We start from the raw sequence: 12,339 nt of genomic DNA on the forward strand, positions 1-12,339 counted from the left end.
AAAAAGGTAGCCAGCCATGCGTAGTTACTACAAAATGTTTGTATTTGGTTCCAAGGATAAACCTTGGTTCATTGGTAGCACTCAAAGTTGAGAGTTCAAGCCCCACTCAAGACACGAGCACATAATCTAGGTGGCACTTCAGATGTCGTCTTTTGGATGAGATGTTAAATCGAGGCCCTGTCTACCCCTCCCGCAGAAATAAAAGATCCCACAGCACTATTCAAAGAAAAGCAGAGGATGTGTGTGTCCTGGCCAACATTTATCCCTTAACCAACATCTAAACAGATTATCCTCGCATTTATTTCAACAACAACTTGTATTTATATAGGCCCAGAAATTCGGGTCGGGGGCTTCCCGTGGGTGCAAGCCCCCGACTTGCACTTGCCTTGCGCACTGGCAGTTGAGCAGTAGGGCCCTGTGGAATTCCGCTCCGGGGCCTGGCCCAGCTGCCGGCGCGCTTTGCTTGCGTGTCCCAGGGACATAGTTAGTGCGATGCGTCCCCTGGGATCACGTGAGCCATGGGCAGCCAATCGGAGGAGGGAAAAGCCCATTCATAAGGTTGACAGGAAGACCTGTTTAAACTTATGAATACTACGGGCTTCAAAATAGCATTAAACCTTCAAATAATTTTTTTTTTTTAAAAATCACACTTTTTCAATAAACTACAAACTACATTAAATAACTATTTAAAACAATTTAAATTTTTGAAAAAAATAATTTTATTAAAAAAGGGCTAAAAATAAACTTACCTTGCTTTAAAGTATTTAAAAATAATAAACCTGTGGAAAAAATGTTTTAATTTTAATTAATTGACCACTTACCTTGTAAAAAGCAGGCCTTACGCCTGCTTTTTAAATGTGCAAATCCTACAGTGAAAACCTGCAAAAAAAACCTAAGTTCAAAGCGCACGCGCAGCCTCCCGTGCGCGCGTTCGACCTCTGAACCCCTTCGTTCAGAGGATCGGAAGTACCGGTTTCCCGCGCATGCGCAGTGCATGCAGGAAACCCGCACTTCCATTCGGCCTATGGGTGAGTACCCCATGCGTACTCACCCGTGGAGAGCCGAATTTCTGGGCCAATGTGCCTTCAACGTAGTAAAACGTCCCAAGGCACTTCACAGGAGCATCATCAACCAAAGTCTGACATTGAACCACATAAGATATTAGGGCAGAAGAGGTAAGCTTTAAAGAGCATCATAAAGGAGGAAAGAGAGGTGGAAAGGTTTGGGGAGGGAATTCCAGAGCTTAGGGCCTTGGCATCCAAAGCACGGCCACCAATGGTAGAGCAATTAAAATCAGGGATGCTCAAGAGGCCAGAATTGGAGAAGTGCAGATATCTGAGAGTTGTAGGGCCGGAAGAGATTACAAAGATAGGGAGGGGTGAGGTCATGGTGGGATTTGTTGGACTATGCTTTGTGCAAATTGGCTGCCATGGTATCCTTATATTACAACAGTGAATACACTTCAAAAATGTACTTCATTGGCTGTAAAGTGCTTTAGGGCGCCCTGAGATCATGGGCACTATATAAATGCAATTCTTTCTTTAAGGGGGAAAAAAAAAGCAGAAAGCAATATAACGAGGCAAGATTCCCAGTAGGCCATCAGCTAGCTAATAAAAAGATGCACCAAGATCAGGGTTTGTACAAAGTTATTTATATGGTTGATGTGAGAATCATTACAAAAGGCTAACTATACTTAAGGAGCTGGAAAGTATCTGTACTCATACACATGGTGCCTGCAGGTCTCTGAGAAATAAAAGATAGAACTTTCAAGTTCACATGCCTTGGATATAAAAAAAGTCAAGCAAATAATAAAATAAAGTCAGTATCTGAGAGAAGAGCATTAATAATTGGAGAGAAAAGAATTTGAAAGAAACTAGTTTGTGCTTTTTCCATCGAGTCTGTGGTATATAAAGAATGAGAAAATAAATCTTAGAATGTCTCAAGACTCATCACTTCTACTTAATTGAAGACTTATAAAGACAAAGTACTTCACATACCTCTCTGCTCTACTTTGCTCTTTAAGTTGACTTTCAAGTTGTTGATTTTTTATTTGCAATTCTTGCTCGAGTGCTCGTCTTTCACAATCCTCATGCATTTTATTTCTAACAGACTCCTCTCCTTCCTGGCTTAATGTGTTGAGTAGTTGTTCCTTCTCCTCCTGAAGACCACGAATAGTAGCTTTATATTTTGTTTCTATTTCCAAGATAATTCTTTCTTTTTCAGAATCCATTTCGTCCTTTTGTATTTCTATGGTTTTCAAATATTCTTCCAACTTAGTACCGAGCTCTTCAACTCGTCCCTTTAATGTTAATTCCACATCAAGTGCTTGCAGCCTCATTGCGTCCAATTTACTTAGCTCTGCTCGAAGGAGGGTCATCTCCTCTTCGTGCCTGTTCACCAACTCAGAAATGCACTGTTTTTTTTCTATGGTCATTAATTCCCTTTCTTCTGCAAGTCCTACCTCATAGTCCTGATTTTTTAGCTGAAGCTGGTGTTTCAAGTCAGTTATCTCTTCGCTGTATTTCTCCTTTTCTTTCATGACCTGACATTTTGCAATCTCTTGTTGGACTTGGTTCTCTTTTAAAAGCTGCTTTATTTCCTCAGTTTCGGCTTCCTTCAAAGCCAATTCAACTTCCAGCTTGCACCTAAAGTCAGAAAGCTCAGATACTTTAAATTTAAGTTTATTCAGTTCTTGTTCTTGCTCCTGGAGTGTAAGTGTAAGGGACTGTTGCACATGTTCTAACCTTGCTTCATTTTCCCTCAAGATTTTTTCTTGCTGACCACAGAGATCAGTCATCAGCCTTTCCATTTCCTGCTGATGCCTGGCTTGCAGGTTATCTTCAAGATCCTTCAGATGACTTTGTTCAAGATTCTGAAGCTCTTCCCTTAAGCGCCCCATCTTTTGATCAGCTTGTACATTAAGTCTGCTTAATTCTTCTAATAAACTCTCTTTGGATTGTCTGAGTTCTTGGATTTGTGTCTCCTGTTTTTTTCTCTCTTCCACCAAGTCATGTATTTCTTTATCTTTACTCATTTGTAAACACAAGAGGGTTTCATTTTTAGTCCTTGTCACAGCAATCTCACGATCTTTCTGTTTTATACTATCTTCAAGCTCCAACAAATCCCTTTTCAGCTTTTCTACGTTTTTCTGAGTAGCCTTCGCCTCAACATCCCATTTGTCCATTCGGTCTTCATAATCTTTGCTTAAAATTTCTAATTTTTGTTGATAATTTTCCTTTGCTCCTGCTTCAACTCTACATTTTACTGTTTCAATTATGCTTCTCAATTCTTCACTTACATTTCTCATGGAACTATTAAAATCACATTGCTCTTTCTGGACCAGTGCTCTGAAATGGTTAAGGTCTTTCTTAATGTTTATAAAATGTGACTGAGACATTTCAGTGATAAACCTATATTTTTCTATATGCATCTTTAGAGTTGTAACTTCTTTAGAATCCACCTTTTCACCACAAGTTGTATCCTGCATACGTCTATTATCGATAGCATTAATAACTGAAGAATATAGTGATTCAAGCATCATTTCAGGACTTTGTGGATCACTGATTAAGTTGGGTGAGGTTAAATTCTCCTCAATCACAAAGTCATTTACTGCTGACACAAAATCAGACTCTGGACTCTCTGCTAATGAGTCCATATCTATAGATCCTTGTTTGAGAACTTGTTCTAAATTTGGATGAGGAATAGTCTCAAAATCAAATGTATGGGCATCAATACTATCAGGAGACAGCTCTTCTAATGAGGCAGGAACGTTAGCAGGGGGACAGATTGGTCCCTGAAGGCTAAGAGTGGACGTGGCTCTAGAAGAGGTAGTTTTAGTTCCGGTTGTGCTTTCCAGCCTGTGTGTTGTTGGCGTTGTTAACGTAGGTTGATCAAGAGACACCTGCAAGCATAAGTGGCACTGACGTTAAAACACAATTTTAAAAAAATCAATGAAAAAGAACTGTAAAAATACATTAGAAGTTTAACACCAACTGTTTGCAAAATAGCTTCAATTTTATAAAATAACTGGTCTATTTTGGGAAAATCTAGATACTGTATATGTTCAGTACTGTACTATAGCTATCCAATTACACAAATCTTCCCAACTGGTGGGATGACCAAATAACATTGTGAAAATTCAACTACCAAAACACTAACCTTTCAGTTCAAACCAATTCTATGTTGAAACAGATTAAATCCGTGATTAATAAAATGTATATAATGTAGCCTGAAAGAAGTATCAACATCCTTATTTTGAATTGAAACATACTGTAATTCAAAGCACAACTCTAAAACTAAACATTTTTAAACTTACAAAAACATCTGAAGACTATATACTCTATATGATTGCAATTTTTTGTTAATTTTACTTAAAATTTCTTGCAGTATGGGATTCCAATATTTTGAAATAAAATAAGTCTCTGGTATAATTTAACATTTGTTTCCTAGTGTAATGCATTCACAACATTTTATTAAAATAAGGTACCTTTACGGAAATTGTTCAGCACTTTTTCTGGCTTAGGAGGGACAAAAGTCAGGCATACATTTTCATTGATCAAGTGATCTGTTGAGATGCTCTGACACAATCTATGAGCAAACCCCTATCTCACCACCCTGAACAAGTTTTCGCCCCTCCTCCCCAGGAAAGATTTCCCCGTCACATGAAATGAGGAAAAAGTGCCATCAAAAATACGTGCTAGATGGTGGTTGGAAGATAGCAGGTTCAAGTAGGCAGCAATTACATTCGGTACTGAAACCCTCAAGAAGCAGTAGATTTGGCAGCACTTGATCGAAACGAACAAAGAGCTCCACACAATACCCGCATTGCTCGGCCATAAACCCTGTGCAAGTTTACATGCACCCAACCCCCAGTGCTGAAGTCGTTTTCGGCTTCCTCACCCCCATCGAGCAACAACCCCTCCCACAGCCATGACCCTCCCTGGGCGAGCATGAATCATGAACCTCCAATTCTTATGTGGAGTAAGCTGTGGGTTGCATTCAAACTCCCACCCCCCGCCCCCACTCAAATTCCTACACATTACTGCTAGCTGTACTACCCTCCCACTAACTCCTTTCCCCATCTCCTTTAGAGAGGAGTACTTCAATCATTCAAGTAGCTATGGATTATGTTTGCATAGATATGCATGTATTAATTGTTCTGGTCACTTGATGGTTAATTAGAATGTTTGTTTGTCGTCTTTAAAATACAACTGCTCTCAGTCTACAATGCTAAGTCCACTGCTCTGGTATAGGATCATATGAATATGATTGATGCATTCGACAGGTACTATAAAATTTTCATAAGGGACTTCCTGCTTTATGGTACCAAGGAGTTCAAATGATCAGAGGTATGGATGAGAAACAGATATTTTGAGCAGAAGCTCCACCATGAAACCATGAATGGGATATTGGGCTACTAGACCGCACTCTCAAGTTGAAAATATTCACAAAGTTTCACAAGTAGCAGACTATATTGGAAAATTTTGTTCCTGACCTGAGAACTAGAGATTCCAGACAGCAGGGCCATTAGCAAATAGGAAAATGAAAAGTGAACAGTTCATAACGGTACAAAAGTCAAGACTAAAAGCACACGAGTATGCCAATGTTATTTAAAAAAAATGTATATTAAAAAAAAACAGGATATTGTTGAGGCAGTTTATAAAGTCTGGGAAAAAAAGCTTCCTTTATATGAGAATATAATATGACTAACATCGCAATGAATTAAGTAGTCTCAAGCGAGGCAGGGGGAAGGAGAGTGGGACGGGGTAGGGCGCTCTCTCTCCCCCCCCCACTCGCGCTCTCTCTCCTCCCCCCCCAACTCGCGCTCTCTCCCCCCCCCCCCCACTCGCGCTCTCTCTCCCCCCCCCGCACCCGCGCTCTCTCTCCCCCCCCCGCACCCGCGCTCTCTTCTCCCCCCCCGCACCCGCCGCTCATCTCCCCCCCCCGACACCCGCGCTCTCTCCCCCCCCCCGCACCCGCGCTCTCTCTCCCCCCCGCACTCGCGCTCTCTCTCCCCCCCCACTCGCGCTCTCTCCCCCCCCACTCGCGCTCTCTCCCCCCCCACTCGCGCTCTCTCCCCCCCCCCGCACCCGCGCTCTCTCCCCCCCCGCACCCGCGCTCTCTCCCCCCCCCGCACCCGCGCTCTCTCTCCCCCCCCCACTCGCGCTCTCTCCCCCCCCCCACTCGCGCTCTCTCCCCCCCCCACTCGCGCTCTCTCCCCCCCCCCACTCGCGCTCTCTCCCCCCCCCCACTCGCCGCTCTCTCCCCCCCGCACTCGCGCTCTCTCCCCCCCCGCACTCGCGCTCTCTCCCCCCCCGCACTCGCGCTCTCCCCCCCCCGCTTTCGCGCTCTCTCCCCCCCACTTCGCGCTCCTCCCCCCCCCACTCGCGCTCTCTCTCCCCCCCCACTCGCGCTCTCCCCCCCCACTCGCGCTCTCTCTCCCCCCCCACTCGCGCTCTCTCCCCCCCCGCACTCGCGCTCTCTCCCCCCCCCGCACTCGCGCTCTCTCCCCCCCCCCCCCCGCACTCGCGCTCTCTCCCCCCCCGCACTCGCGCTCTCTCCCCCCCCCCGCTTTCGCGCTCTCTCCCCCCCACTCGCGCTCTCTCCCCCCCCCCCACTCGCGCGCTCTCCCCCCCCCACTCGCGCTCTCTCCCCCCCCACTCGCGCTCTCTCCCCCCCCCCCCCACTCGCGCTCTCCCCCCCCCCACTCGCGCTCTCCCCCCCCCCACTCGCGCTCTCCCCCCCCCCACTCGCGCTCTCTCTCCCCCCCCCACTCGCGCTCTCTCCCCCCCCCCACTCGCGCTCTCTCCCCCCCCCCTCGCGCTCTCCCCCGCCCACATCGCGCTCTTCTCCCCCCCCCTCGCGCTCTCTCCCCCCCCACCCACGCAGTCCCCCCCGCCTCTCTCTCTTTCCCCCCCCCGCCCCAGTCGCTCTCTCTCTTTCCCCCCCGCCCCAGTCGCTCTCTCTCTTTCCCCCCCACCCCCCGCCCAGTCACACTCTCTCTTCCAACAACAACATGCCCTCGAAAAAGCCTCGGCACCGCAGCTAGTCTATATATATATAAAGCGGCTCTTCTGTCTGTCTGTCCCTATGTCTGTCTGTCCGTTCTCTATACGTATGAAAGTTACAGAGCGTACCGGCGCGCGCATCGCCTCAAAAGAAAGCTTGCGATTCCGGACCGGTCATAGGCGTATTTACGTTTCGGCCGGACAAAAACCGCGCCCCGCGGTATCCGAAAAACGTTCAGCGTTCCGCTCATTAGCATCTCATTAGCGACCGTGTGACGTCGAGGTCGACCAATCGGACGGGCGCGTGCCATCCTACAGTTGAGTGTCGAGTGACTCGACGATTGACCAATCCTACGCTTCAGTGACCTGACCAGTCGACCAATCGGTGCGTGTGTGGGCGGGCCTTATCCTTCTGAACCGAGGTGAGTGGCCGCCATCTTGATTTTTCACAATTTTTTCCCCCACACTGTGTGTTAGGGAACTAAGGGTAAATATTTTAATGATGTGTTAGGGAATAAAATAACAATTTAATAGGGCGGGGGGGGGGGGTGGGGGGGGTGGGGGGAAGAGAGCGCCCTCGGGAAATCGCCGGGGGGGGGGGGGGGGGGGGGGGTGGGAGCTGATGAGTTTAAAAAAAAGAGGCCGCCAGTTGCGCGGCCGCCTTGGCGACGGCACGCATTCGCACGGCCCCCGTTACCCCGGCAACGGGCCACGCCAGCGGTCTTGAAACCACGCATGCACACGGCCCGCCACCCCGTCACACCAGTTCCGCAGCCGCCTTGACGCCGGCACGCATGTGCGCGGCCCCCGTGACGCCAGCACACAGCCTCGGGAGATCGCGGGGGGGGGCGAGCCTCGGGAAATCGCGGGGGGGGGGGGGGGGGAGGGGAGGGAGGGAGGGAGACAGGGGAGGGGGGGAAGGAGAGGAGGGGAGGGAGAGATAGGACAGGGAGAGGACATGACAGGGGGAGAGGGGGGACACACAGGGGCAGGGAGACCAAGCGCCCCAAAATTGCCTTCGCAACGCAGGGCTCCCCAGCTAGTCTATATCTATAAAAGAGCTCTTCTGTCTGTCTGTCCGTTCTCTATATACATTTGAAAGTTATAGAGCGTACCTACACGTGTGTTACATCAGAAGAAAGCTTATGATTCCGGAGCGGTCATAGGCGTATTTACGTTTCGGTGAGACAAAATTTGTGCCGACAGTATCCAAAAAAACGTTCAAAATTCCGCTCATTAGCATTGAGTGACTATGATGTCAAAGAGCTGCTATGATGTCAGAGCAGTTTTTGAGCTGTCATAAAGAAATCAATGCTTTCACTGTGCCCAGCCTACTCAGCTGTGGTGACTTGGCCGGGCCTCTTCCTCTCTTCTCTATTTCTTCTCTCTCCGTCTCTCTCTCTCCTCCAGTCCTCTCTCTCTCCCCCAGGTCCTCTCCTCTCTCTCTCCCGTCTCTCTCTCCTCTCTCCCCCAGTCTCTCTCCCCCTCAGTCTCTCTCTATCTCCCCATTCTCTCGCTCCCCCCTCAGTCACACACTCTCTCCCCCCAGTTTCTCTCTCCCCCACTCTCTCTCTCTCCCTCTCCCCCCAAGTCTCTCTCTCTCATCTCTCTCTCTCTCTCTCCCCAGTCTCTCTCTCCCCGTCTCTCTCCCTCCCCGTCTCTCCTCTCCCCAGTCTCTCTCTCTCTCTTTCCCCAGTCTCTCTCTTCTCTCTCCCCCCAGTCTCTTTCTCTCCCCATCTCTCTCTCCCTCAGTCTCTCTCTCTCCCCCTCCCCCCTCAGTCTCTCTCTCTCCCTCCCCCCTCAGTCTCTCTCTCTCCCCATTCTCTCTCTCTCTCCCCGTCTCTCTCACCCCTCAGTCTCTCTCTCTCTCTCTATTCAATTCAATTCAAATTGCTTTATTGGCATGATGACAAGTTACATCTTATGTTGCCAAAGCATCGAAAAAATATTCATGTTTGTACACAAAAATACAGATCTATCCATACAGTGCATAAACAGATATATCCCTGAGTGTATAAATATACTTTCACATAATTTATATATACTCTTTTCTTATATTTAGTGGTTGTCCCTCTGTTTATGGCAAGCTGTAACATAGTGTGCCGCTAGTGTTACACAATTTCTCTCTTCCCCGAGTAGGTATGGGAGTTTTTTGGTCGTCATTCAAATTTCTGAATTCCGGGCATATTTTTGTGAATTTTGGGTAGAAATTCTCCCTTATGCCCTGATATTTTCTACAAGCTGTGAGGAAGTGCACCTCTGTCTCCCACCACTCCCTGACTGCAGAGAGAGCATATCCTGTCCTCTCTTGGTAGCCGGGTCTGCCTGTGTCTACCTTTTTCGATCCGCCAGGCTATGTTCACTAAGTCTGTACATCGTCAAGGTTTTTCTCAGTTTGCTATCCTTTACCATGGTCAGGTAATCAGCCATGTTGTATTGTCTGTTTAGGGCCTAGTAGCAATTGAGTTTGCTTTGGGTTTTTGTTGTTTCTGCCCAATATGACAGATATTTTTCCTTTTGCTTAGCGACGATTGTGTTGGGTCGAATTCTTTGTGTTACGCTGTCACTGTCCTGGGGCTGGTTATTGTTAGTAGTGTGGTGTATGTGCCTTTAAGAGCAATTATGGTGTATGTGCCTTTAAGAGCCCCAGGTGTGCGTAATGCCGGTAAATTGCCACTTGGGCTATATAAGCCTGTGTATTGTGTATATCCTTTAGAAACTCCCCCCAGACTTGCTTAGTAAATACCTATGAACCAACTCCTGTCTTCAGTGTTCTTTTATCTACACACGGACACTACAGTGGCGACGAGGGTGGAAACGGACTTACCTGCAATTCGGCAGCACCTCAAGGACATCGATTCCTCCAGCGTCCAGAAGACTCAAGGAAGTAAGAGAAACTGTGGTTTCACCAGCTGGCCAAGCTGGTGACAGGTACTGCGCCTAATCCTTCCTGGGCGTCAGGCTGGAGCTCCAGCGGCGGGCTCTACAGCTGAGACAGGCAGCGAAATCGGAGGCAAGCAATAACGGACTGGGAGGGTGCACTCGAGAGACGGCCGGCGCGGCAAGCAGTTCAGCGTTTAGACCTCCGTCGGGAACGAGTCTCCAACAGTGAATAAACGGAAACCACAGTAAAAACAGCGTTGTTATCGGTAGCAGTGGCGGGAAAGCGCGGGAAGCGCCATATCGTTGCTACAGAGATTTCTTTTCTGAAATGCCTAAATCTGGTAATATTGAGGCTTTTGATGGCGAAATAGAAGATTGGACCACATACGTGGAAAGAGTAGAGGTTTATTGCACTGCAAATGGAATAGTAGATGAAAAAAAAGCTTCAGTACTTCTGAACTTAATGGGCGCGAAGGCATACGGGCTGTTACGAAATTTAATCACTCCAGCCAAACCAAAGGACAAGACTTTTAAAGAAATTATTGATACCCTGCAGGAGCATTTAAACCCAACCACCGCTGCTGATAGCGGAACGATTCAAGTTCTTCAAGAGAAATCAACACAGAATGAAAGTAACGCTGATTACCTAACCGAATTAAGAAAGCTATCAAAGTACTGCCAATTCGGAGCAGGACTATCGGATTATCTTCGAGACAAATTTGTTTGCGGTCTCTTAAGTGAAGGAACACAAAAAAGACTGCTTTCTGAAAAAGATTTAACATTGGACAAAGCTTTCAGTATGGCTGTATCATATGAAGCAGCAGCAAAAGGAGCTGCAGAGATACAACAAGAGACACAGGACTTCGGCACCCATAAAATTACACAGGCAGTTCGGAAGATGTTATCGCTGCGGCAGATCCACCCATAACCAGAGGGACTGCTGGTTCAAGGGCAAAGCATGCAGGCAATGTGGTAAGATTGGACACATTGCACGGGTATGCCAATCTGGACAAAATAAATCCACTGACAGAAAACAAAAAATCAATAAAGAAAAGTACAGGAAGGTACAAATGATGACGGACAATAGCTCCGAAGACCAGAATAGCGATAGTGACTCCGGAAACAAGAGACTAAGCTGTCTCAAATTACATAATGTACTTGCCAAAGAGGATTACCAAACCATTTGGTTACCCTCACAATAGCAGGGTCCCCAGTTAAAATGGAGCTAGATACAGGATCAGCTCTAACCGTAATAAATCGACGAGATTACGAGAGGCTATTTTCGCATATACCTCTAAAAGACACATCCATTATCTTAAAAACATATACGGGGCAGAAAGTCTACCCCAAAGGAAAAATAAGGGTGCCTGTGGTATACAACGGCAAAGAAATACAAAAGTTGTATTTATACATTCTACAAGATGGTGGTCCACCGTTGTTGGGACGTGAATGGATAAGGAAGATACGTTTAGACTGGCACTCCATTCAGGCACTGACGGTGACCAGTAAGGAAAAAAACAATGATGACATCATACCTGAACGATTAAAAGACATCTTGGCCAACGCCAAAGAAGTGTTTCAAGAGAAACTAGGAACCTTGAAAGGCATCACCGCCTCAATAAAAGTGGAAGATACAGCAATTCCAAAATTTTTTAAGGCAAGACCAGTGCCATACGCAATACGTCCGGCAGTCGAGGCAGAGCTGGAGAATTTGGAAAAGGCAGGCGTATTATCCAAAATAGATTGGAGCGAATGGGCAACACCCATCGTTCCAGTCATGAAAAAAACATTGAAAAATAACTCTGAGGAACAGAAAAAAATTCGCATCTGTGGGGACTTTAAGGTGACTGTAAACCCGGTCCTTCACACGGTACAGTATCCTCTTCCGAGGATAGAAGATATTTTCGCCTCACTATCCGGAGGGAAACGTTTCACAAAAATTGACTTGGCACAGGCATATCTACAGATGGAGGTTGAGGAGACCTCTAAAAAGTATCTCACAATAAACACACACAAAGGCCTGTACCAGTACAATCGACTGGTTTTTGGAATAGCATCAGCTCCAGCTATCTGGCAAAGAGCTACGGAGCAAGTCCTGCAAGGGATTCCGGGGACTCAATGCTACCTAGACGACATCCTTATAACAGGAGAAAACGACAACGAGCACCTTGCCAATTTGGAGCAGGTGCTCACTAGGCTGAAAGAACGGGGCCTACGAGCAAATCGCCCCAAGTGCGAATTTTTCCAAAATCAGATATCATATTGTGGCCACATAATTAATAAGGAAGGGTTGCATAAGTCACCTGAAAAAATTGAAGCAGTTATAAAAGCCCCAGCACCTGAAAATGTTTCACAATTAAGGTCATTCCTGGGATTAATAAATTACTATCATAAATTTTTACCGAACTTATCAACTATTCTACACCCTCTTAATTATCTTCTACAGACA

At 46.8% G+C, this 12,339-nt stretch overlaps 1 protein-coding gene across 7 annotated transcripts in view; it reads right to left on the reverse strand.

The window, feature by feature from the left end:
- rb1cc1 (RB1-inducible coiled-coil 1) overlaps nucleotides 1-12,339 on the reverse strand; it is a 246,401-nt gene that overhangs the window by 96,348 nt on the left and 137,714 nt on the right. For all 7 annotated transcript variants that reach the window (XM_085992919.1, XM_085992924.1, XM_085992923.1 and 4 more), the window contains one exon: nucleotides 1,998-3,901. In XM_085992919.1, coding sequence (XP_085849045.1) covers nucleotides 1,998-3,901 — 1,904 coding nt within the window. The remainder of the gene's footprint in view (nucleotides 1-1,997; nucleotides 3,902-12,339) is intronic.

Source organism: Somniosus microcephalus, chromosome 7 (genome assembly GCF_052327205.1).
Source record: "Somniosus microcephalus isolate GS21.2 chromosome 7, FLI_Smic_1.0, whole genome shotgun sequence".
In the NCBI taxonomy this organism is placed as follows: Eukaryota; Metazoa; Chordata; class Chondrichthyes; order Squaliformes; family Somniosidae; genus Somniosus; species Somniosus microcephalus.